General features: G+C 36.0%; 1 protein-coding gene across 1 annotated transcript; it reads left to right on the top strand.

Moving 5' to 3' along the window:
* Positions 1–68: 68 nt before the first annotated feature.
* Positions 69–27,219, top strand: AK7 (adenylate kinase 7). Its single transcript, XM_027638195.1, has 18 exons — positions 69–176; positions 778–957; positions 2,044–2,152; positions 3,112–3,206; positions 4,079–4,189; positions 8,788–8,871; positions 9,436–9,524; positions 10,042–10,132; positions 10,499–10,576; positions 11,373–11,522; positions 12,989–13,117; positions 13,407–13,539; positions 16,011–16,139; positions 17,180–17,248; positions 17,738–17,935; positions 21,409–21,629; positions 24,045–24,203; positions 25,914–27,219. The coding sequence occupies exons 1-18, from the start codon at positions 99–101 to the stop codon at positions 25,962–25,964; spliced, it is 2,154 nt and encodes a 717-aa protein (XP_027493996.1). The 5' UTR covers positions 69–98; the 3' UTR covers positions 25,965–27,219.

The following is a 27,219-nucleotide window of genomic DNA, read 5'->3' as shown; positions in this document are numbered from 1 at the left end:
CCAGTTGTCTCCCCTGCCCGGGCCCCTCAGTCGGTGCCACTGCGCAGCCGCCGCCGGTCGCGCGGCAACGGGCCGCGTCCCCGGGGCCGCCTGTGGCGATGGCGGCGGGGCCGCCGCAGGGCCGCCGCGTCTTCCTCAACCACCTCGACTCCTACTGCGGCCGCACCATCGGCGAGGTGACCGCGAGGCCGGCCCGCCGCTGCTCCCGCCCGCGGCTTCTTGGTGCCTGAGGAGTCCACTGCCCTCCCCCCCGCCCTCGGCCGGTAGCGCCGCAGGAGCCGCGACTGGTCCCCGAGGAGCTCGACTGGGCGGGCAGCTGGGTCACCCAAAGTAGCTGCTGAGGAGAGGGACCGGGGCAAGAAGGGGTTAAGATAACGAGGATTAAAAATAGTCGTTAAGAGTAGGAGGTGTGAGCAGAGCCGGTCGGGAGAGCTCAGGTAGCAGCTGTTCGCTGTTGGGGGAGCTAACTAGAGATGACTAACAACCCTCTAAGGGAGCCCCTGCCTGAGAGGAGCCGGGTGCGGAGCAGAGGCATCCAGGGACTCGCCAGCACCTTCGGCATTGAGGCGTAGGACACAAGTGAAGACAAAACATTGCAACCGAGGCTGAGCAGTCCCTAGCGTTTTCCTGCTCAAAGGGAAGCTATGTCCTGAACCGCTTTACCAACAGCAGGATCAGGGCTAGACAGACCGTGCTGGTGTCTTCTCGAGATCACGAGAAGCTGTGTAGAGCTCGGTAGATATTTGCATACAAATCGTGTGTCTTGTATATTTGCAGTATTTGTCCAGCTGTGTTGTTGGGGCGACGCTTGCAAAGGAAGAAGAGGAAGAGGAGGAAGATGAAGAAGAAGAGGAAGCTGTTGAGGTTCCTAGTAGCCCAGAGGAAGTCTATGAAATAGTGGGTACTCTTTCTAAACCAGGGGGTACAAAACCACGTTTTGCCCAGGAAACATATGCAGTAAGTAGGAGTTTTATTTCAGATTGCCATTAGAGAGCATTAGAAATATTGCAAGTCATGTAAAATGACCTGCACCAATGAAATGGTCCTTTGTTCCTGCTGGAAGCTGTATATGTCTATTATTCCTTCTACTTCCTGCACACTCTCCATTTTCCTCTCTTCTAGGTCTGATACAGCAAATAGTAAAAGGAAGGAACTCAGACTCAAAATAGATTTTTTAAAAAGTTATGGACAGGATATCATCCCTCTTGATGATTCATAGATCTGCTTTCTTTTTCCCTCCAAGTGTATTTCTCATCTTTGTGTCTTTTATCACCATTTTAAAGGCAGTGGTGCTGGAATCAAAGTGTCCCTCTTAACTGTTCACTGAAATTACAGCTTTCACTAGCAGCTAATTGTGCTGAAAACATACATCTTACTATGAAGAGGTGTATGTCCAGAGTTTAGTTAACTAAAGGAGGCTTACTTTTGAGGACATGGTTGCTTATTGCTTGATTAGAATTGTCTCTGTTTCAAACTGCTTACTACAAATTATTCTTCTTATTGTTGAAGTATCTCGTCAAACATTTTAAGTTTTGATTCAAATGTCCATACAGCTGAGCTGTTCAATCAGGAAATTATGGCTGGCAGTATTTAATTTTGACCACTGCTTTTGCCCAAAGTGTTTGTTGGGCTTGCTCAAGTAATACAGACAATCTTCACTTAACAAAAATTACAGGATGCTATTTTGCAGGGAAATGAACATTTTTTTATGTTTTCTTCCTTCTGCCAACTGATACATGTTTAAAATACCTGTACAAGTAATGGATATTTTTTGATATTCACAGTTGCACTAAAGATATGGATCCTAAAATACCATTAAATGTCTATATTTTTAAACTATGTTGATGTGTACTCTAAATTAGAAGTCTCACCATTTAATTTACATTTCATCAGCTTCCTTGTATCTGACAGATAACATTTGATAACTGTCTTATGAATTATTCCAACACTGTAGTGTTAGAAAACAACATTCTACCAGAAACTTAAACTTGAAAAGGATTTTTTTTTTTTTTTCATGACAGAATGTAACTATTTTTCCCTCAGGTCTCTCCTGGAGATGAACTCTTAAATCACTTGCTTGCATGTGAGGTTGTTTTATATAATATCACTGAGGATGCAGGTCAAATTGAGGAAGCAACGTGGGCTGCTTCTGGTTAGTATAGCTATCAACTGAATAGAAATTTGATTGCTGTACAGCCATCAAAATTTGCCAGAAATGTAATGAAATTATGAGGGATTTATAGTTCACTGTAATATAAAACTGGGTTCCTTGATGGAGAAATGCTGTGTGAATTGTTTGATTAAATAGCAAGGAACCGTGGAACGCCCTCTCATGTTTAGAAAGGAGAGAAGCTGTCCTGGTATGGTCCAACTCTTTAAATGACACATCTGTGTAGGCAGTTATTTCCCTAAATAACTGTCAACCATCGTCTCATCTAGTTGCATTGGGAGGTGGGTAGAAAATTTGCTCCTGTGATATTAAAAGAATGTTTGAATATTTTATATAATGATTTCGAGTATATTTTGACTTAAAAGTCCAGTAAAGAAGTACTGCTATCAGTCTTTTGGAAACTTTCTCCCGATCGTTACATCCAGATTCTATTAAGCACCTGGAATCCTTTTATGGTGACAGTGCAATATTATTCTTTATATGATAGCTATATGTGGTGTGTTTGGACAAGAGAATCATTTACATAACAAACAATTATTTTGTTTGATATTAAAATAAGGAAACTTTGCTTGCATTCAGTAGCTCTTTTTTTTTCTATCATGAAAAACATACACTTTTATTTCCTTTCAGTATCTCAGCAGTCAATAAAGATGAATCATTTCCTAGTATAGATTGTTTGGATTTTTTCCCCATAATATGTAGCTCTGTGAAGATTATGTTCCCAATATTTTGATTCTTTATTACCATTACTTCTCTTTCTTGTCATTCCTGATTTATTATCTTTATGTTATATTAACTTAAATAAAGAGCATTTGCTTAAAAATACATATCACATAGACCATTAAGATATGAATGTCTATGCAGGACCTTTATATAAATGCAACAATACAGTTTGAATAATGCAGTTTAAAATAAATTAAGTCCTTGCTTTCATTTAACAGCCTTACATAAGGAAATAGAGAATTTTGTAAGACCAAAGTTATTCATCCTCATCTCAACAATAATGACCTGGGCAAATACGAAACCCTCTGACCCTGTAAGTAATATCAAAACAATAAACTTTTTTAAACCAAATATTGCCATTTAATGGAAAATATTCGTCAAAATCAATTAAACAGTCTATTTCAGGTATGTACTTCAATGATAGCTAATAAAGTTAAAGTTGGCAAGTGAGGGGTGTTTTTAGGATTCTTTCACCCTGAATCATTGCTTACTGCCAAAATTGTTAAATGTATTCCACTGACAGAGAAGTTTAGGCATTGGGCTACAATGATACAGAAAGACATAAGGAGCTGCTTGGGCAAGAGGTAAGACCTATGCTAACCACAATATGCACAATCCTTCAGTCATTTAAAAAAATCCCATATTTGCTATATATTTAATAAAATACATATTTTAAACAGTGTATAGACAGATAAATAGACACATCTTTATATCTATATATGTTAACTATTGTCAGGAATCATGCTAGGCACTTTGGAGTACGCTGTTGCAATTCTCAAATTCAGTGTTACAGAAATAGAGTTTTCCAACCTTGTGTAATGCTATATGTAATAAAAAATTCATGTTTTTTAAAATATAAAAAAAGTTAAAAATCTTCTACTGTGAAAACACCAAGGTTGTGTGTTCAATCCCCATATGGGTCACTCACAAGAATTGGACTTGATGATCCTTGTAGGTCTCTTTCAACTCAGAATATTCTGTGAAATATGTGAAAATTGAAATTGAATTAATGATGTTTTCAAAATGTTGAACCTCAAGCATCAGATTCAGAAACTTTAAGAATTTCAAATGAAAACCAAGCTAGAACAGATTTTAAAAATACTTTTAAAGAACTTACTTTAACCACCTAGGCCTTTAAAAATTGTTCTAAGAAATGTATAACAGTCACATTTTTTTTCTTCAAAGGAAAATCCTGAGGCTCCTTTTACTGAAGAAGATTATCGCAAAAGAAAATCTCATCCAAACTTTATGGATCACATAAATGCTGAAAAACTCATTGTGAAACTTGGAAAAACTGTATGTAAAGAATGTATTTATAAAAATAAATAATTTTGTCTTCTTACTTATAGCTTTATCTTACAATAATTTGAATAAATTTTAAGAATGTGTTATTCTCTTTATAAAAATTGATTATATCAATAATTAATAAAATATTGTAGTATAGAAAATACTAGAATGCCTTTTGAAACCTAAGTGTATGCATGATATAAATCCCAAATTCTGTCTTTTTTTCCTTAGTGAGTAAATCAAGCTTATCTCATCTAAAAAAGATACTGTTTCTTTGGCTGTATCAGAGAGAATCAAAGCTGGGGCCTGTGTGGGGAAAGACTTGAGGATTAAAGACAGTGGAGGAAAGGGATATCAGTACAGCTTTAAAGAAAAGCAGCATCTTTAAATATTAACAAGCTATGTTAGTGTTATGTCTCATTTAAATACTCAAAAGATGTTCTGGCCACACCTAGCATGTTCCTGGATAGTTTGTGCTCTTGGAGCAGAGGGCTTATTGACTTTTATTCCACCCTATAATTCACTTTAAAATCATATCCATAGAGCTGACGCAGAATAACTAAAATATATGTTACCACTTCATAAGTGTTTTAAAATCCCTTCTTTCAGTTTTTTTGTTTTGATCTGATTAGATTATTAATCTTGCTAGAGAGCAGACCATGCTTTTTGTATTTAGAGAACTTTGTTTTTCAGAACTATTACTAAATAAATACCAACAGTGGCTCACATTATGCTTCACAATTCAAGAAAATGCATGTTGTTATCATTAGTGATGGAGTACTGTGGAGGGTAGGAGGACAGTGAAATACACTGTGTGATGAAGATGTCATTTGGTCATTCTTTACATGTGTTAGCAGTCTCACATAATCAATATGATTCAGTGTCTATTGCAGAAATTTGTCAGGCTAATAATAGAGGGGGAAAAAACTTTGCTCTGATTTGAGTATACACTTACCATCTTATGCCCTGCTGAGAAAATAGCACTAGACATTATATTCTTTGTTAACATGGATCTAATAGTATAGTATACCAGTAAAATTTGGTTTGCAGCTTGAAAAATCATGTGGTGGTGAATTGGGGTTTTTTTGACTATGCTAACATGGAGTTATAAGACCATGGAATAACTTTCACACTTGTGATGTTAGAAACATGAAGATGGTAAATGTCCATCAAACCTTGGAATAACTTCTGCTACAACTAACACCCAGATGAACTGTTGACTCTACTTTCCTGACTAGTCCAAAGCACTGAGTCACTGCATAACAAAAGCATTACTATAATTAATATTAGCTTCTAAATGTTTGTGAGGCTGAACATCTGTTAAGGAGACAGTGGAACAATATGTAGCTGTACATTATAAAAGCACCTTGAATATTTTCAATACATACCTGCTGTAGGCCTTTCAAAAGGAGCCCTTCTCCTCCAGAACTCCAGGGTCAGCATCAATGGGTATCAGTGCCCCTGGGTGGTTTGTGCCACCACTTTGGAACAAGAAGGCTCCAAAGCATCTGTTCTTCCCAGGAGATCAACATTATCTTCTTGTAATGGCTGAAGACTTCTGGATTACTGTTCTTACTCATTTCTAAACTCAGTGGCATCTGGAGAATGTACCATCAGTGAAAGAAATTACAGTGTAACCACTGCCCACAAAGAGGGGGATTCAACATCGAGATTCATCAGTCTTGTCAGTCAGGTAGAGAAGACTTTGGCACCAAGAATAGAAGGGTTTCTTAGCCTTGGTGTCTGTTCAGAGTGCAATTTAATGGCTGTTGTTGCTCAAAGGAAGATTTCACCCATCTGTGTTAGTGCATCTCCCACCTATTTTTTGATCAAAATTCAGTAAGAGTTGTGAGCTAGAAGTCTTTGCTTACCTCTAGGAATTTTTTACCTTTGTGGCAGGGCTTGCAGGCTGTGTAGCTTCTTTCAGAAGTTGCTGACTCTGGGTTCCTGCCAAATTCAGAATCTTTGGAGAAATATCTGTCTACCACAAACAGAAAAGCTCTTCATCTCCCAGCTCTGTTCTCATAATTCCCGAATCCATTAATTTAGACCTGTTTCCCACTTCACACAAAACAAGCACAGCTTGGAATGGATGATTCCAGCTAGAATGTGACATCTAGCGGCTTTGATGAATATTACATGGAAACGTGACACTTTACCTGGGACTAAACATGCTGAGTGGAACTGGAGCTTGCCTAAGAATTGCCTCATTTTTAAAATTAACTATATCCAACCAACTTCAAGTAGTACCTTCTCATATGTGTGACTTATGACAATAAGTAAGTATTGTTAGAGGACTTCAACCTATTTTAGAGGTTTATATATCAGTGAAGTATAGCGCTTGGTGCCAAATTTTTTCATCTCCACAAGTGTCAGAAGTTAGCACAAGGTACAGAGAAGAAAATCCTGTGTTCCATTCTTTTTAGGGGAAATGAGAAATAGCACCTCCTGTGCTTTCACAAGAAGCAGGTTTTTTCTGCTAGGAGATGAACATTACTACTCATCTTCTGGGGCATGTTTGCAGAGCAACCCTGGGAGCTGCTGCTCTTAGGGTTCAAACAGTATCTATCATGGTACTACCCAAGCAAACTTGGTATGTGTTAAGATCTGATTATTGAGAGATGCCTCTCCTTGAATTGGGGTTCAAATGAGAACATATGCTAGAGTCAATAACATGGTTTTACTTAACAGTGGATGTGAGGTAGAGAGATAGAAAGAAAAAGAGAGGAGAGGGACAGAGAGATCAAGGAGAAGATACTTGTCATCCATGGATCCAATGGTGTCCTGCTGGTCCTTCCTCACCTTGGGCTTCTCAGTGATAGGGGTCCCAAAGCTGTTCAAAACTTTTCACATTTTAGCAAACAAAGAAATTAATGCTCATTGGCTACACCGTTCTCTTATTCTATTGGTTAAATTCCCTCACTTCCAATTCTAATTAGTCCCATGCCCAGTCTTTCTCTGGTGGGTTTCTTTGTTAGGTGGCCATGAGCTGGTTGTGACCTCCCCCTGATGGAATTACCTTTTACCCAGCTGGAGCGGATATCAGCACAGTTGCTGAGTTGGCTTTCCTTGTGGCCGTTAAATTCTGTATTCTTTGTGTCCTTTTTCAGTGACACATTCTTCTCCCCAGGCTTTGCTAACCTCCCCCTAGGTCTGAGATAACACCCAGACAATAGTACCACTTCTATCTTATCTCAAGTTCCCGCTGTGGTGGCTTAATTTACAGCCCAAGTTCCAGGTATCCACAGAGACATATTTGGAGGGGCTTTGATGGTCATTGGTGGTCGCTGATGCCATCTATCCCATAACTTGGGGTGATCTTTGTTTGATACATGCATGAGCAGTTTCTTTTTTACACAGTTTGCCACAGTGGGAATTTTTGTCCAGATGCATTAACCAGATCTGACCTCAACCAGGCTGGGAGTTAGTGCCGTCCTGTCCTTCCCTTCTGTGATTAGCTCATGGCAAAGTCCTTCTGTGGCCTTAACAGTACTTGAGACAGGCAACTGTGCTCTTTAAATCCTTACAGTGTGGAAGGTCTCATGCTACCTGTAATGTCTTCTAATTTTAGTGTTTCTTGTGATTAATAACAAGCTGTTGAATTCAACTGAGTTGAGGTAGTTTTTATTACGAAGTTTTACATTGTAAGTAGATTAGATAAAAACACATATACAGATAAAATACACTGATGTTACAACTTGTCATCACTTTATATGATGTTTTGCTTATTAAAGATTGACTAAGACTTTCCTTATTTTTATGTTTCTTAAATATTACAAAAATAACAAAAGGTTCATTTTTCACCAAAAAAATCTAGATCACAAATCTCTGCATTTATTCCCACTGCTGGTAAAGGCAAGTTCTTTTACATGGAAATTTATAATGTCTAGGATCTTTACAACATGAGAATTATTCAATAATGCTGTTTTATCTTAAAAATTTCAAAGATTCCTTGAAAGTTTTTCTTCTTTAGATGATTTAAAAATCTTTTTTTTTCTCTGTAAAACCCTCCTCACCATTGATCCAAGCAGTAACATGTATGTCCAAGTACACAGGTAAATTTATGGTGCTACACAATAACGGTCAGAAAAAATATGTGGGTTAATCATGATGTGTGGTTAGGAAAACATTAAAATAGTTCACAGATCTATTTTTTTTAATTGTGTATCAAAATGAAGGTAAAGACATTGTAAAATCGTTAACCCAGTCTTTCCCACTCCTTTAGGCAGATAAATGCAAATATAATGCAATTGAAAAAATAGCTTCAGTGAATTTCAGAGTTATTTCTTCTTGAAAATAGAAAATTGAAACATGAGTTATCCCGTTCATTTATTTGATTTACATAACTTCCAATTCTTTTAATTCTTAAATTGTTTTAGAATTTACATTCAAATGTAAACAGATCAATTCTAATTGAGCAGTGGGTTGTTTTTTTTAAATAATAAACTGCAGGATATGCAACAATTGATCTAGTTACAAACTTTGAGTGATATAGTTAATACACCTTGTATATTTAGTACACAAGTAATCAAGTTTCAGTGTAAGCCTGTATCCCAACTGCAGTACCAGATTTTAATAAAAACTTTCTTGCTGATTTTACTTCACAGAACAGAAATAAATTTTCAACTTGTGTTGTTGCCTCAGGACATCAATATGGAGCTGAGGAAGGAGTCTTCCACTATCTTTTTAAGGTAGACATCCAACTATACTTGAAGAATCATTTAATTTCTAGAGGTAAACTGAACTAGAATTAAATGTATCTTTAGCAGCTTTGGTATCATAAGCTTAATACTTTCATGAGCAGAACTGATTATTTGAAATATTCTAGCTACAGTGAAAGTGGTTTTCACCTCTTTGGCTCTATTTTTTTTTAGATTTTTCTATCTTTTCTGACAGTATCTCCATATGTACTTTACAGTGAAAACATGTCTGTCATATCAATGGAATCCAGAAAAATGTCTTTCTTCTCAACACTACAGTCTCTTTTTTCCCCTGAGTATTTGTCTTTTGGAGGATACAAAATGATATTTTTCAAGATGAAAGAATATTCTTTAAAAAAAAAGACTTCTTGCTTTCAGTAGGCTACCAATCAGTATTTCTCAAAAATTGGGTTTTTTTTCTGCAGTTTCATTAATCACTCAATAAACTGAACTTTAAATCCTGAATTTATAGATTTCCCTAGTAAAGAAATGCTCCTTTTTTAGCTCTAGTTAAAAGTAACCTTTTTCTCCTCACTTCACTCTCTGTATTTTCAGATGTGTTGGCTTAGTGAGACTCCTGAAATACCTGTTTTTGGAGATGGAAAGAATTTTATTCCAACCATTCATATTCTTGACTTAGCAGTGTAAGTGGAAAAAGTTCCCCGGGGCAACAACCGATACCAGCTAAATCACAAATCCAAATCTACAAGAGAGTACTGAGGCTTTTAAACTGGGTGGGTTGGTTTAAGGTCACTCTTTGCCCCTTTTTGCTGGATCAAACAGAGCTTCTTTAGTACTAAATGTGCCTTCTGGAAACCTTACATGACTCTTGCACTGGTGCTGCGCTTTTAAGAAATGATGAGCCTTACTCGACCTAGAGTGTGATACCAGTTAACTGGCACAGAACTGGAAATGGATTGTGGACTCTATAGCAGGCTAAGATAATACCTTCTACAGATGTTGCTTTTTATCCTTTCAACTTCTTTCTAAATAAAATATCCAACTGTGCTTTATTAAGTAAAATATATATGAAAATGTCATGCTCTGAAATGTTCTGCAAGAATTTATAGCCTCCTGGTAGTGTTCCTGAAATTTATTTAACAGAAAAAGCCAAATATGTTTCTGTAAGTGCCAGCCCTGGCCATACTTGCTGTGTTTCAGAGTGTTGCAAAATGTAGCAGACCACAGACCAGAAGTTCAGTATATACTTGCAGTGGATACATCCAAGCACACACTTGAAGAACTAGTAAAGGTAAGAGATTTGAGAAAGGTACGAGATTTTTAATCCTTTTTTTTTCTTAAGAACTTAAGGACTTCATAAAACTTTTCTGTGATTTTTGGTTGTTTCTTTCTTTGTTTTATTTTTTTATTGCAGGTACTAAAGATAAAGTGTTATATAGCAAACAAAAGCTATTTAATGCTAACATTAAAGTTAATATACTGTTCTTAGATCTATTTCAAATCAGTACCCTGATTTTTTAGGTACAGTGAAACATAAAATTTAAAGCACACATTTTATTCACACAAATCCTGTTGAATTTTTTTCTAAGAATCTGATTTGTTAAATGTTTTTTGTTTTGTTTGTCTTTTGTTTTGATTTTTTTCTTTTTTTTGATAGTGTATCAGTAAAAATGTTGGACCAGGAAACATTCAGAAGATTCCTAAAGAAGATGCATTCCTGAGCAAAGATTTAACAGTCAGTACTTTTCTTTCTTTTATTACTTCAGGAAAATATGTAAGCTTAAAGTAAAATGTCATTAAATATGTAATTTCTTTTTTTATTTCACCAGAAAAATTTAGTTACAAAATATGCCCAAAAATGTATAATTTAAATTTAGAAAATAAACAAAGAAAAATTTAACCATCATAGAACAGACTACTTTAAGGAGTTACAGTCTGATTTAAAAAAAAAAAAAAAAACAAAACAAAAAACAAAAAACAAACAAACAAAAAAAAAACCCCAAAAAAACCAAAAAAACCCCAAACACTGAAGCACTGATGTTGCTGCTCCCCTTAGCATACTGGAGCACTCTGACAAAACCTACACCTAATGATAAAAATAGCAAAAAAAAAAGTTAATAATAAAGTGCTGCTAAAGGTGATGAACACAGCATACATAAATTATGTTGTGTTCATCTCCTACTTCATAGGAGAAATGAACAAATTACAATCCAAGTAGTTTTAAGATGGCATTTGATAAATTTATGAAAGAAGTGATTCCTTGCAATTACATGAAACCTTTACATTGTACAGAATAATTACTTAGTGTTTCATGTTCTAATAGTTCATGAGAACACTCAAATACAACTATACACTGAAAAATAATACTTTTAAAAATCTTAAAATATCTATTTTGCTCTATATGTAAATTTTCTTTCCCTATGATTTAGTTCTTTGTATTGTCCCTGTTCATTCTGGTTTCTGGCTTCAGCTAACTGTTCTTTTAACATGCATAGCTTAAGTCTGTAAATAAGTGTAGCTCTATTCCTCAGCAAATGCATTTAGATATGTTGCTTGTGAACCTGCAAATGGAATCTAGTGTTCTGAAAGATGCTTTCAACATTAACTGGGTTGCTGAGGCAGGACTGATAGAGAACATTGAACAAGTTGTCAAGGAATACAAGCAAAGTCGAGGATTACAGGTAATGCTTTGTTGTATACTATTTTAAAGTGCATCTTTCTTTTTCCCCAATAGAAATGGTTATATAAACACAGGCTTTAATTTGTTTAACGAAAAATACATAGAAAACTGACATAGATGCAAATTAAGTGAACATAAAACCCAAAAATGAAATTGTAGAAGTTAAATGAGGCAATATTAATTAAAACAACAATGATTAAGTTTTATTTCTTTTATGCCTAAAACTGAAATTCTGTTAATGCAAATTAGCTTAATGATGGAGAAGCTGATGTTCTGAAGGTAGTTTATTTATGCAATGGTGCTCTCAGTATATTTTGCTTCAAGAATACAATAAGTGTATCTTTTATTTAAGCTTTTTTATAATAGTCAATAGTTAGGTGAGTATTTTGTGTCCTTCTTTATATTTAGTGAGTCAGGATATTCAGTTGCAGTGTACCCTTCATTTTACCCTGCTCTGTTGTGTAATTTACTGGACAACTTTGCTGTTTCCTATGTTAGCTTGATATTTAGAACTCCTGTATTCAACTGTACAGGGAGGCTTATTGAAAAGTGCAGAAAAATGCTTGTATACATTTGAATATTGATTGGTATGTTAAGGCTGTTCAGCCTTATCTAAATCTTGTTCAGACTTCAAGTAAGAGTTCAGGGCATGTAAAACAAAATACGGCTACTATTGTTCAAGGTTGTTCATTAAAGTCCCTGCATAGCTCTGAAAGGATTATCAGATCTGTGTTTGGGTTAAACCACTGAATCTGAGTACATACACATCCAATTAAAAAAAAATCAGTACAAAATACAGACCTACCAAGTAACAAAGAGAAGGAAGGCTCTCTAGACTGTCTCTGTTGCTACTCTTAAATTTTCGAGTGTGTGCTGTCAGATTTACTAAAGTAAGAGAGGCTGTTAATTATGTAGGATTTTGAGTTTGTTGCATAACATGTTTAATAAGTGTATACTGGAATCTTAATTAAATTTACTCATCCTCAGGCTGGTTGGCTGAAATGAGAAATCATTAATATCTTCAGAGTGTGATGGGTCTGAAATTTTTGAGGTGCAAATAATCATTGTGATGACAGCAAATCTACCACAGTTGGGAAATAGAACTATCGCACATTTATAATATAATATCTACCACCTCATTCCAAAATTCACTGCATCCTATCTGTGGGATTGTTTTTCATCTCTTTGGATTATTCAAACACTAATTAGCCACGTTGATCTTTTAGTCTACTGAATAGAAGCCTGCTTTCTCTCCAGCAGTAAGATTCTACATCTAAGTAACTGTGTTACTCAGAGTCTGTGGGTGATATAGGAGATATTCAGTGAGAAATAAATAAATTGATAGAACCAAAATATATTTTCAGTTTTAATTATAAATGATTTAGTTATATTAAAAAGATCATCTCTTTTACATAAAAACATCTGTATTGTTTGAATGATGTCATATCTTCATCTTTTTTTTTCCAGCCTCTCAAAGTTTACATTCATGGTCCTCCTGCTGTTGGCAAATCTACCATTGCTCAGGAGCTCTGCAAACATTATAGGCTACATTACATTAAGATAGATGATGTGATTTCTGAAAAAATTGCACATCTGGTGCGTTGCTGTTTTCTAATGTTCCTATTATTTTAATTTCTGTGATTTTAAAGTGTTTGATATCATTTCAAATTAGTTATAACCCCATTATTTTAGAATGGAAATATCTTTTTACATACTGATTGCTTCTGGAGGTTGCACTGAACTCTTTTTAGAGGCTCAGTATCTCACTGTCCAAGAGAGACATGAAAGGAATTGTTTAATTTTTGTTTATTTTTTTGCATCTGCATATAAAATAAGTCAGCTGTGGAATTTCTGAGCCTATTGATATTTCTGTTCTTGTCATCAGGAGAAAATTGTGGCTAAAGAACAGGACACTGGAGTAGAGGAGGGGGAAGATGAGGTAGAGGAGCAAGGTGAAAACGTAGAAGCAGCACTGGAATTATTAGATGGAATAAAAGAAAACATGGAGCTGAATAAAGGTAGGAAATACAAAATTATAGTTACTGTAGTAAAGACAACTACTGCAACCCTATGCAAATGGAAAATCAGAAAATAAATTTGTGCTCTAGAACTTTTACTTCCTATTAAAAGCAAAAATAACGTCCTTTCCATTTGTATGTACCTTATTTAAAAATAAAATACAGTGTTTTACATTATACATTAATGTGGTGGTTTGACTCTGGCTGAATGCCAGGTGCTCACCAAGGCTGCTCTGTCACTCTCCTCCTCAACTGGACAGGGTGAGAGAAAATATAATGAAAGATCCCACGAGTTGAGATAAGGACAGGGAGGGAACACTCACTCATTATTGTCATGGGCAAAACTCAGCTTGGGGAAATTACTTAATTTCATTACCAATCAAAATCAGAGCAGGATGATGAGAAGTAAAACAAATCTTAAAAATACCTTCCTCCCACCCTCCCTTCTCTCCCGTATTTAACTTTAATCCCAGTTCTCTGTCTCCTCTCCCAAGCAGCACAGGGAGATGCAAATGGGGGTTGTGGTCAGTTCACCATATGTTGTTTCTGCTGCTGCTCCCTCCCTGGGGAGAGGAGTCCTACCCCTGCTCCAGCGTGGTGTCCCTCTCACAGGCAGCAGTTCCTCTGTGAACCTCTCCATCGTGGGGCCTCCCCCTGGGCTACATGCTACAGATCCAGCATGGGCCCCTTCCAAGAGGTGCAGCCCTTCAAGAACAGGCTGCTCCATCATGGGTTTCCCATGGAATCTCAAGTCCTACCAGCAAACCTGCTCTAGCATGGGTTCCTTTCTCCATGGGTCCACAGGTCCTGCCAGGAGCCTGCTCCAGGATGGGCTTCCCATGCAGTCACAACCTTCTTTTGGGCATCCACCTACTCCCTGTGGGCCTCGTCCATGGGCTGCACGTGGGTCTCTGCCCCCCCCCTGTGGATCTCCATGGTCTGCAGGGTGACTCTCTCACCATGGTCTTCACCACAGGCTGCAGGTGGATCTTTGCTTTGGCACCTGGAGCACTTCCCTCCCCTTTTCTTCACTGTCCTGAGAGTCTGCAGGGCTCTCACAGGTTCTCATGTCTCTCTTCTCTGGCCAAATTTAACTTCTATGCAATGACTTTTTCTCTTCTTAAATATGTTCTCACAGAGGTGTTACTACCATCTCTGCTTGACTTCCTTGGCCAGTGCCAGCTCTGTCCTGGAGCCGACTGGCATTGGCTCTGTTGTACACGGGAGAAGCTTCTACCAGCTTCTCAGAAAAGCCAACCCTGTAACGACCCTGGCTACCAAAACCTAGTCATTCAAATCCAATGCAATTATATACCTTGTCTATTAAAAACAATACATATCTTAAATACTTTGGTGCATCTTTCTACTTCAGATTTTTTTGATAACATTATGTTTTCATCTCAGAGCAGAGAGCATAATTTATATAATATAAAATAGAAGGTTGGTGAAGTGTATGTTTACCAATCTTGCAAAAATAAAAGTATTCTAGTAAAAAGGAGCATTAGTGCACAGTCATATGAGATTTTGGATGGGATATAAGTACCTTATACATCATTAGAAAGTAAATTGTGTTTACTGAAGCTGGGAAAGAATTCTAAAGTCTGCAGATTGAAAAAGGTCCGTAAAATTACCATTATTGAAAAGTGTTAGTTATCATCTATATGTGAACAAAGTCATGTTGTTTTTGACTCAGTGCTTAAGGTTTTCCATGTTGTATAAAGTGATCCCTAGTAAAAATGCATTCTATCACTAAAGGTTTACCTGATTTGGATCTTGTGTTTGCTAAGCAAGGAACTTGTAACACACCCAGAAGCTTCAGTAATGAGATCTATGGCAGTATCTCTTCTACATGCTTTGATTTGTTACTTAAAATAATAATGACTTTTAGAATACTAACATACTTCTATGGTTACAAATATCTAAGACTTTTAATAGCCAAAAAAAATAAAGTAGGAAGCTAGAGTAAATGTTTACAAAAGGACAAAAACTCAGGTCAAACCAAACTTTTCACTTCCACATATTTTCTCAACAGTATAGGACAAATTAATAAACCAATTCATATTTCAATCTATTCATCTGAAAATGAAACTAGTAAAGTCAATCTCACTTCTTTTTTGCTGTTAAATGTAAAAAGAAAATTATTGCTTTGTCTCATGTTTTTTTCTATAAGTACTTCTTTACTGCTTCTATTAAAATCTGATTGTATTATCCTAAATAAAACTAATTTCATGTTTAGTATTCTTGAAGTTCTAATATTTATATCCCTGTAAACACAAATGTGATTTTATAGCTACATATTCATATTCCATAAATCATTGTCAACACATAATATACAAATTGTAACCCAAAATATATAACTTTTTTAGGGTCTAAGTAGAAATTTCTCTGATAAATGAATTTGAATGTTAGTAAAATAATTTCAGATACTTTGATTATATAAACCAGGTACCTCTTAAACTTTTTTGTCTTAGGTCGTCTAGATGATCAGTTTATTGTTACAATTGTGAAGGATAAGCTCAAGTCTATGCCCTGTAAGAATCAGGGATATGTTTTAGATGGGTTCCCAGTGACCTACAGTCAGGCCATGGAACTTTTTAGCGGTAAGTACTGCTGCTTTTGCTTTAGTTACTGCCTTTGGTTTTATTGCTACTAATATTGTCATTATTGTTATTGTTCTCAGTACCATACTAATTGAATTGTATCAGCACTGTAATGACTGTGATGCAGGATACAAACCAAAGTTGTTTACACATGATTGTTAGAACACAAGAAAGATTGTAATCCACTTTATTTAATTTATGCACAAGACAGTTTTCAGGTTCTCCTTCCCAGCAGAGTAATAAGTAATTGCACAAACATGGAAGATATTTTCATGCTTTGTGTTAGTCTATTCTCCTTAAGCAAGCTCTATAGCAGAATTTCTTCATAATATTTAAGGGCCACTGAATGAGGGGATCCAGCCAGTGCATCAATACATATTTTGTGAGCCAGATTAGAGTGGGTTTATTAGATCAGCTACAGTAGATATGACTTCGGAGAAGCTCTGCAACACACCTTTCAAATTGAGAGCAGGCACCATCCATACATTAAGACCAAGATTAAGAGTTATCTTCATATTTAAATTACAACATGAGGTTTGAGGGAAAAGAAAAACCAGTCTTGTTCATCTTAGTATGCTGTTCTGCAAGTGGTCATGTTCAGCTGATGCTCTTCAGGCAGTTTTACTGACTATTCAGAACAGCATATATTAAGCAGCAGAAAACATTTTAAACATACAACTGTAAACCACTTCTACTCACTGTTCTGAGCCTTGTCTCTGTTTTTGGCAGAATAATGTACTTAGCAAGGGCAGAGCCCAAAGACAGGATGGCAGTTTTGTAGTTGAACACGTTCTAAAATGGTGTATGCATGTACATACTACTGCTGTGTAGGTAAAACAGTTACTGGTAGAATTCTGTGGTGGCTGGAAACATAAATTACTTACTGAGTTCTCTAAACTGGTTTAAGAGTAGATTGATTTCCAGCTATTAGTATAATCAGGATATAGACAAACCTGTGTTTGTACTGGACACATTTTTAGCAAATATAGTGATATTGTTGCTTCAAATGAAAATATTGATAATTTCTTACTTTGTTTTAGCGGAAGATGATGATGAAGAAGAAGAAATAAAAAGCAAAATACCTAAATGTCATAAAATAATCACACCTGGTAAGTTTGATGGACTTCTTTTTAAATAAACTGAGGAGATTTGAAATACTACTGCCACCAACGAGAAGTCTAAAATATCACTCCATCTGTTCCTATTGAAGTTGACTTAAATATCTATTTCATGTAATGTCACTGCCTTCTTATTTGAAAGAGAACAATTAATCGCAGAATCATTTAGATTGGAAAAAACCACTAAGAACATCAAGTCCAACTGTTAACCCAGCACTGTTAAGTCCGTCACTAAACCCTGTCCCTAAGTGCCACATCTTCCTATCCCTTAGATACGTTCAGGCATGGTGACTCAACCACTTCTCTAGACAGCCTGTTCCAATGCTTGACAGCCCTTTTGGTGAATAAATTTTTCTTAATTGAAAGGAAGGGTTTGGTTTGGTTTGTGGATATTTTATTCTTTTTCTTCTTTTTCCTTTTTTTTTTTTTTCTGAAAATGCCATCAACTGTTGGCTGATAATAATATGTTCTTCTTCACAGAATTTGTTTTTTCTTTGACTGCATCTGATGAATTCCTTATAAACAGAGTAACAAATCTGCCAGAGAGTGTCGTTGCTGGGACTCATTATACCCAGGACAGGTTCCCACAATCTCTGAAACTCTTCCGAGATTCAAACACAGATGATACGACAGTTCTCAACTATTTTGATGAACTCGAAATACATCCTCAGTTTATTGGTATGAAATAATAGAATTAGTAGGTAAAATATATAAAAAAAATTTTGTTGTTACAAATTTAACACTTGCAAAAATCATATAATAACTGTACATATATAGAAAATGCTTTTATTAATATTGCAGATTGCACATACAACAAACATGTAATTATATAACCTGCAAAAAATGTTCTTGTAAAGTTAGCTTGTTTTTGAAAACTGGGGGTTTAGTTATTTATTTTTGTAGGCTAAATTATTAGAGTAATTTTATGACTTAGGTTACAGACCTCTGCTCTTGTGTCCTTCCACATAGGTGTAATAGTACATTTTCATGGACTTTCAATATTATAGTTGCTTATATTTTTTTTAGACTTATCCTTAGATGCCATTGTTGTTCACAAAAAACAAATTCGTTACCTGATGTGCAACAAGCCAATAATTACACACTCAAGAGACACTGAGTTGCACAAGCCTGGGTTCTCAGTAGTATTCCACAAATCAAACACTCTAACTACCAAAACTTTTTACTATTTATACATTTTAGCAAACAAAGGAATTAGTATTCATAGGCTAAAACTTACATAGTTCTCTTATTAATCAGTATTCTGTCTTCTATTGGTTAATGAGTCTCTCACTTATGCTAATTACTCCACATGCTCAGTCTCTCCTCTTTTGAGCTGATGGGTTTCTTGGGTCAGTGGGCTGTGAGTGAATGGTCATGATCTCCCCCTGCTGGAATTACCTTTTACCTAGTTGGAGCTGATGTAAGTACAATTACTAGGTCGGCTTTATTAGTTTCTTCCTCATCTTGGGAGTTCTGCCAGATGTCCTTGTGGCCCACGAATTTTGCATTCTTTGTGTCCTCTATCAGTGGTACAACCTTCTCCCCAAGCTTTGTTGTGTCTGAGATTGAAACATGTCCAGCCCTAAAACATAACAAGGCAATTCCACCAATAAGTAATTTGTCTTTCTAACACATAGACATCACTTGCATCTTGCTTGTGAGCGGCTCTCTGTTTCACAGATTAAATCTCCCTTCTTGTTGATTACACTTGAAAGTATACAAAGATCAAACATCAAAGAACATCCTTTCTCAAGAAAATTTTCACTGTAGAATTTAAGTAATTCTACAATGGAAAGTAAATGCAAGAAGTGGTAAATATTAAGGTCTGATGCCATCAATTGGTCACCTTTTTAGCCTATATACTTCTGGATATGCAAGTAATGGCGCTGTCCAAGACCAAATTTTATTTTGGTAGGGATTATAAAATGTATAATCTGATAAAATATTGCACTGTTTTCTGCTAAGAATTATGCCTAAAAATTATTCTTAAACTCTAGTCCATTCCAAATATGCAAACTCACCTGCCTACTGATTTTAACTATTGAGGTATCACAGCTGTGATGTTTCAGATGATTTTCACATTCAGTTTACAGTATTAATTCGCATTTCCAAATGAGCATCATCTTTAGGTCCTGTTTGTCTCAGAACCATCTCCTTACCTATGTTCATATTACTGGTTGTTACCCACTGAAGTATGCAAACATATTGCTTCTGCTGAAAAATGGTAAGGACAGATTACAAAGACAGCCACTGAGGAACCTTTGGCTCAGCCCATACTCTCCGTTCTAGCTGACATTCCAGTTGGATTATGAGATGCATAGAATTAAGTAGCATTGGATTTATTCAGAGAGCCAACTGCTTTCTCAGTCGTATTCTGAAGAAGGGGTTAAAAATTGTGTTTGGTTTGTTAAATATTGACTCAGTAAGTTTTCTTCTACCTTAATTTTAGAAAATCATAACATATGGTTTTACATATCATTTTTATGATTATTATCTTTTTCTGAGTCTGAAATATGATTAGTACCAAGGAGTAGGCTTTAAGATTCTGTAAACCTTACTTTGCTACAATGAATCACTGCAGAAGGCTGCAAGTTGGTTATCTTGTATCTTGTTTTCCTCATCTGCAAGTCTGGGATGGTGACACAGGCATATTAGATATTCTAAAGAAAGGCATGTTAAAGTTATAACAGCAATTTCCTTTGAAGACCTTGATTTGCTAACTCCTTTTCTGGTGTTTTTTCCTCTCCATTAACATCAGTGCTAACTTAATCTTTCATTTAAAAGGCATTTATTTTTGACCATAAATGTAGTTAATTATGATTGCTGTAATATGTTCATTGTATTCTTCTGTTGCCAAGAAAAAACATGCAGCCTTTGAGACCTCAAATTCAATGCTGGTATTAGCAATATTATAAGTGATTAGAAAAGTGATTTTCATTGTAATTTGTATATCCAGGTGCAGTTAAAATTGTGGAAACATTGGACTGCTTGTCATAGCAAATTTATTATTTCTTTAATTTGAAATCCTTCAGGAATGCAATTCCTGATTTTTTGAAAGAAGAAGCTGTAAAGGAATTTTATCATTTAGAATTATGTGAGCTTTCTCCTCAATTCATGGGAAGAGTTAGGACTTCGGGTCCAAATCACAAACACTTCAACTATTGAGAGAACGGTGTTAGTATTTGATAGCTGTCTTCTGCCTGAATCGGTGATCAGAAAGAACCGGGAAGAACGCTTTGCCAATAACTTTCCAAATAACTTCCTAAAGCAGAGAACTGTGAAGCAGGGACTACTGAATTCTCATCTAAATTCTATATTCTAGTTGTTTGTCTTTTTCCCTTTGTCTGCTTCCTCTTCTTGTCCATTTCTGTTCTTTTACATCTTTCTCTTCTTGCCTCTGAACCAGCCCTTTATCTCTGTATTCTCTACCTCAAATGCCCACTCTTCTCATTCCCCTGTACATTTCTGTACCTTTTCTGCCTTCCCATACTGGAACTAGAAATCTCCGGAGAAAGTCTTCATTCTTCCATAGTTTTTCTTTTCCTTCATCCTTGTCAAGTTTAATGTGCAAGTAACCTCCAGAAATTAAAAGGGAGAAGGAATAGAATGAAAGAAGTCTTGCTCAGTCTCTATGTTCCTACCTGAAGCTACAGATTTGATTTGTAAGTATAACATAGTTATACTAGGTGGACTAGAGATAGGTCTGTATATTTGTAAGTTTATATGAGTGAAAACTTTGGAGTTTGTGCCTAACAACCTATCCTGTAGCCTTTTATGCATCTGGATAAACTGACACAAGATTGGTATCAGGAACATCTCTGATAGTTGATTGAGCTCATTTGCATGTTTCAAAACCTGGGCAAGCTGCAACTAATAAATGACAGTTATAAAAATTATTTTAATACATTTTTTCCTTACATCATCTTAAAATGCAAATTATTTTAGCTGAAACTAGTAAAGAAAATCAGATTTAGAAAGCTTCAGTCTGTGTAGCAAAAAATTGACGCTTACAAGCAACTGAAAACAATGTCTTATATCTGAAAATTCAAACAACGTGAACACCATATATTTTTAGGTCCTGCAGTTATTTACTAATAGCCACTGATAATTGACAAAACCCTTGAAATGCTTTCTCTTGTATTGTTTAAAAGATGTACCCATATATGAAGATCCTGAGAACAGATTTATTGTGCAAAAGATCATCAAAGAAATTGGAGAACCTCGGAATTATGGCTTGACAGATGAAGAAAAGGAGATTTTGGAACGCAAAGCAGCCGAGGAACGCCTTGCCAAAGAAGCTCAAGAAAAAGCTGAACAAGAACGTAAAGAAGCTGAGGAACACGCTGAAAGGATGGCAAGATTGGAAGAGTGGGTAGGTTAACACATATTTTTGGAAAACCACTATTATTTGTATGTTTAAATGACTTCAAGAAATCTTCATGTAAATACACTTGAGAAGTATGGCATAAATTCTCTTGTGTCTTATATCATACTTTAGATCTGGGGAAGACTATCTTCACATTTTGGAGCCCATCCTACAGAATATAGTCTCTTTTTTATTACAGATGTAGCATTTTTTTGCATGTCTTTAAAATACTTCTATGGTGCTCTTGTTGGTGGTGCTGTACTCTAGTTCTTACATTTTACCACTTGTAAATATCTACTATAATCAATGGTAATTTTCCATATCAAGTCTTCTAGGACTTTTGCATTTTGCTCATTTTACTTCCAAGCAGCTGACCAAGTCTTAATTATCAAACTAAATTTTTAATTTAACATGATCAACATTCCAATCTCTGCTGCAGAAAGGTTTCTGAGCCTGCAAGAATATGTGTAAGAGCTGAGTCCTCAGTTCAATAAAGACTACCTGATGCAGTCTGAAGGATGATTTTTGTTGGCTAATAATGTGATAAGTACTTGGCATTCAGGCTACCTGAGCTCATATGATTTGCACATGATGCTTTTTCCTTGTTTACTTTGCCACACCGACATTTTAGGTAAATAACCTGAAGTGCATGCTGTAAGAATGTTCTCCTTCACACCCAAAGTCAGGTTGTTCCCCCAGAAGGCAGATGTATTGTCTTCTTTTAGAGCTATTTAAAACCAAACTGACCATTCCACAGATAAGTCCTTTTCTTATATTCGAATGTCCATACACATCTATGGGGAAATAATACACTGAAATTACTCACTTCTAAGGGAGTATTTACATTCCTCTGATGTTGGCTTGTAAACAAGGATTTTTTTGTTATCTCTGTGCTTATTTACAGCTTCATTCAACATTAAATAGCATTTTGTGCTCTGTAAAATATTTAGGGATAGTTAACACACTTTTAGCTAAAATCAATCCAAAGGCATCTACCTTTAAAAGAGGGAACACTGCATTACTCAAAGCTAAACCAGGTGTTTATATAAAATGTGTGCTTAAGATTATCCTTCTAAATAGGCAGATGTTCAGGAATGTAAGCAACTGTTCATTTGACATTGAGACTGTAGATTAGCTGCTGTCTCTGAGTAGTGACCAAAGACACTTGCAAGATTTATTCAATAGCACTCCTGGATTGGGTGAATAAGGTATTTTATTTTACACATATACTATTATATGTATTTTATTATTATATATTCTCTGAGGTGATCAGTGATAGGACCCAAAGGAATGGCCTGATGTTGTGTCAGAGGAGGTTTAGCCTGGATATTAGAAAAAAGTTCTTCACCCAGAGGCTGGTTGAGCACTGGAACCAGCTCCCCAGGTCACAGCACCAAGCCTGATACAATTCCAGAAGCGTTTGGACAATACTCTCAGGCACGTGGTGTCATACTTGGGGATGGTCCTGTGCAGGGCTCAGTTGGACTTGATGATCCTTGTGGGTCCCTTCCAACTTGGCATATTCTGTGATTCTGTGATTAGTGTATCAGTTTTATCTGAACATTGCTTTTGTATTATGCCTTGCATATAGAAAAGCAGTCTTCAGAGTATCATCTGTTTGCTGTATCAATTTACATCAGGCTACTGATGAATAAAATGAGAGAAGAGAGGACAATAAAGATGAGTTGCAATAATCTTTGCCTAAAGCTACTGCAAATATGCATGCTACTAAGTGCTCCTGAATAGAAGAAAGAAAAATTTGCAGCAGTTTTATTTCCTCACTCCTCCTATTTTTTGAGTGTAATAATTGTATTTGATTTAACCTGAATTTGGGAATAAATTTAGCTGGCGTAAACAAATGTAAATCATGGTGGGTTTATTCTAACTCTCAAATCCCTCAAAACCATCAATGAAGTAAAAATAAAACAAAACAAAGAAACCAAACACAACACAATTTACCATTTTAGTATTTAGAGAGCCAGGGCTCTCTTCTGAGTAAAAATACTCTCTTTTCTCTCCAGTTCAAAGAACTCTCAAGAAACTATCTGCATTTGCAATAGTACTATTTTTTGAAGTGCTGCTGTGTATTCCAACCATTCTGCTAAATACCATATGGAAATAGGACCATTGGAAGACTTCAGAATAAACCTCCTTTTAGGTGTTAAAGAAGAGAAATAAAATAATTTTACTAAGGAGGTTACTTCAGTGGTCATCATGTTCAATTCTTTATCCTCAGAGTGTCATGTGCTCTATATTTAATAACAGTTGATATTTTTTCCTGTCAAGTTGTGTTTTAAAGTTCTGCCACAGCTTCTAACACTAATTTTTTTCCTCTAAGCCATAATCATTATGTAGACAAGTGCTATTTGGTAGATGTTGTAAGTCTTATTATTTATGATTTTTTTCTTTCACTACTTTTAGAATAAACAGATGGAGGAAGTGAAAAGACAAGAACAAGAGTTATTGGAGGCCCAGTCCATTCCACTACGAAACTATTTAATGAAGAATGTCATGCCAACACTTATGCAAGGGATAAATGAATGCTGTAGGATCAGGCCAGAAGATCCGGTCAATTTTCTGGTAAGGTGATTATCTTTTATTTCTTAAATATATTTCAATATTCATCTAGACCCAAAGGACTAACATAAGGACTTAAATTCTTTTTCCCCAGTGTCATAATAACAAACTAATTAATAACTAGTATCTGCAATTCTGGTGAACAGCAATTATAGTGAAAATTAAAATGCAGCAACTACTCTTTGTGGGTTCGGTTGATACTGTGTATCAAGTAAGGGCATAATCCAGTTTAGTGAAACAGTAATAGGGCAAAAATCACTATTAGAATCTGCTTCCCTTTGGTAGGTGCAGTGCACATCTTATGCACCCTGACAATTCTGCTGTGACATAGGAAGCCTGCAAGTTAAAGAAACTTTTGACACTAGGCTCTCATCTCCATTAGGTTCATTGGCACAAATCAGTTATGATATTTGGTAGCTTGAGCCAGGTGCCACAAAAGAAATTCCAGGGCAATTACACCCTTACAGTCTACACTCCCCATCCCTCACAGGACAGTCTGGACTAACAGACATGTAAGGGACTGGGGTCTTATTGCTCTCCATTGTTTTGCTGTTTGGTTACCAACTGGTTGTTAAGTGATCCCCTTCACACCCCCTTAGGTGGGTTTCAGAGACAGTTTCCATCTGTTCTGTAGTCCGTGCTGTACTATGGTTGTTACAGTTCATATGCCACAATCTATGGGCTGTCCTCTCCAGCTATTAATTTTTAAGCAATTTTTAGGGTGCAGCTTTGTCTATTCTGACTATTATTAATGTTCATATTGTTAGCACCAGGTTTTACTGTGATCCATCTTTGACTTACACAACATAATCGTATGGTTCAGATAAAGTTCAACTTGTGTGCTAACAGTTCTAGCTGCTTATGTCTACTTTCAAATGATATAAAATTTGTAACCCTTCAGAAAGGGGGACGTGACTCTCCATCCACCCCTCTAGGCCCAACCAAACATATTGTTGTAATGGCGAACGCAAGCTCTGTGGTAATTCCCTTCACAGTACAGAGACAAATTAATGAGAAAATCTCTTAGGACATTCATAGAATAATTCCAATTGCAAATCACCTCAGGAACTTATCCATTTCAACTTTCGGCTGAAAGCAGGGTCAGCATTGCATTCAGACAGTAATTCAGGTGCTATAAAGTTATTGCTGTGCTGCTGTTCCCCTGCACATCCTAGCCAAGTTATTAACAAGCTGAAACAGAGCATTTTATTAACAGAGCAAAAGTTAAAGATGAAAGCAACAGTGTTGCAATGCCAATGTTCAGGCTCTAAGGAGTGTTTTCCTACTTTAACTATTTTTCGAGTGACAATTACCTGTAGCTATATGAGCATGAGATCTTCCCTAATGACTGCCTAGGTTTCAAGAATCAGTATCATCTGCTCTTCTGGGTCCAGAAATCAGGCACTACGGTATTCCCTAGGCTTTCCCATGGAGTGACAAATACTGTTATAAATGGCTCACTTTCTTCTCTTGCCCATGACAGAAATGGGGTGACTGCTACCAGGAGGGAGAATGAGGTCAATGGCATTTTGGGTGGTATTTGTAGGAAAGAGATTTCTTTGACATAACTGCCAGAAATTGCATTTCAGAGCCATATAATACTTTCTGCAATTTTTTTAAGCAATGTTTTTCACTATATCTTTGTCATTTTGCATACATTTCAAAGTTGGAGATATAAAAATAATTGTAACTTTGAAACTCTTCTGTTTATAGGCAGAATATCTCTTCAAGAACAGTCCCGATATTGATTGGAATAATCGTTAAATCCTAGCAGCAATGGGAATTCTGAAATAAAAATGCAGAAAATTCCTAATACATTTTAGATAAAAATACTTAGTTTCTGAAATTATTTTTGGTTAGGCTTATTATGTAATCTTCTTTTTTATTTCTCATACTTTATTACTACGTTGTATTGGGTTTTTAATATTTCTTTTACAAAAGTTTCATTTACTGCACATATTGATTAATCCATTTACACATCTGTATTTCATAGGTCTGTTTGAAAATGTGAACCATAAGAATCTGTTATCTCTTCAAAACCTTCCTCCTGGGTTTGTTTTCAGATGTACATTCTATTTAAGCAATATATTATTTTCCTAATCTATAGTGATTGTAAGCAGCCAGCTTGAAAAAAACTATTATTAAAAAAAAAAAAGGTGTTTCTACTGAAAATGGAAATAAAAAAAAATAAATAGAAGCAGCAAGTTCTCTTATTTCCCCTCCTGGCTACCAAGAGGCAGAAAGTCACACAATATAGTCTTCTCATGCTGCACTGAAGACTGACTTGTAAACAGTTTCCAAGCACAGGTATGCCAAAAAACCTGTGTTTTACTTTGGTATCCAACATACAGGGCTAGTTCTCATTTAATTATCCTCAACATTCGATATTACATGTTTTTTATAGATTCTTGAAGAATATAGACTTTACAGCTTGTGGCTGTCATTCCCAATTTTATTGACTTCATCCAGCTCTTGCAGAAACAATTTCTATGCTGACTGAGCTGAAACTGATAGCACCCGTGGGGTCAGAAGACAAGGACCCTTTGGGAGAAATGGGGGGGGGGGGAAGAGGAAGAACTGAAAGAATGGTGATATAGAAACACCTATTTTATCTGTAACTTTTAGTATCAGAATTTTTAGAATGCCCAATGTTCTTATTCAGATATATTAATATTTTTACACACTATGAGTCTTATTTCATCTGTTTTCACACAGTCACACAGATAAATCAGTGACGATAGCCAGGAACAAAGTTCAGAACCATCCTCTCCTACTCTAAAGAAACAGATTTTTTTGCGATCTATATATTTTATATACTGGCAGCTCAGATTACCATTTATCGTGTGAGGCAGTTGAAGATGAAATAATCGGTAGTTTCAGAGAATTTTTTAGTTTGAAAGTCCTATTTTTCAGAGTAGATAGGAAAACCAGGCACTGACAAAATAAGGTAAACCAGGAGGTTTTCTGTAGAGTTATTGTGATGTATTTGCCTCTCTAAAAATAAAGTTTTGAGCTGATC

This window comes from Corapipo altera, unplaced genomic scaffold (genome assembly GCF_003945725.1).
Source record: "Corapipo altera isolate COAL_440 unplaced genomic scaffold, ASM394572v1 23, whole genome shotgun sequence".
Lineage (NCBI taxonomy): Eukaryota > Metazoa > Chordata > Aves > Passeriformes > Pipridae > Corapipo > Corapipo altera.
This window is presented reverse-complemented; position numbering and strand designations above follow the sequence as displayed.

Coding starts and splice junctions, on each gene's coding strand:
- AK7 (XM_027638195.1), top strand. CDS start 99: ATGGCGGCGGGGCCGCCGCAGGGCCGCCGCGTCTTCCTCAACCACCTC. Junction 3,207..4,078: donor ATACGAAACCCTCTGACCCT/GTAAGTAATATC, acceptor TTTTCTTCAAAG/GAAAATCCTGAGGCTCCTTT. Junction 24,204..25,913: donor AAGATCCGGTCAATTTTCTG/GTAAGGTGATTA, acceptor TTCTGTTTATAG/GCAGAATATCTCTTCAAGAA.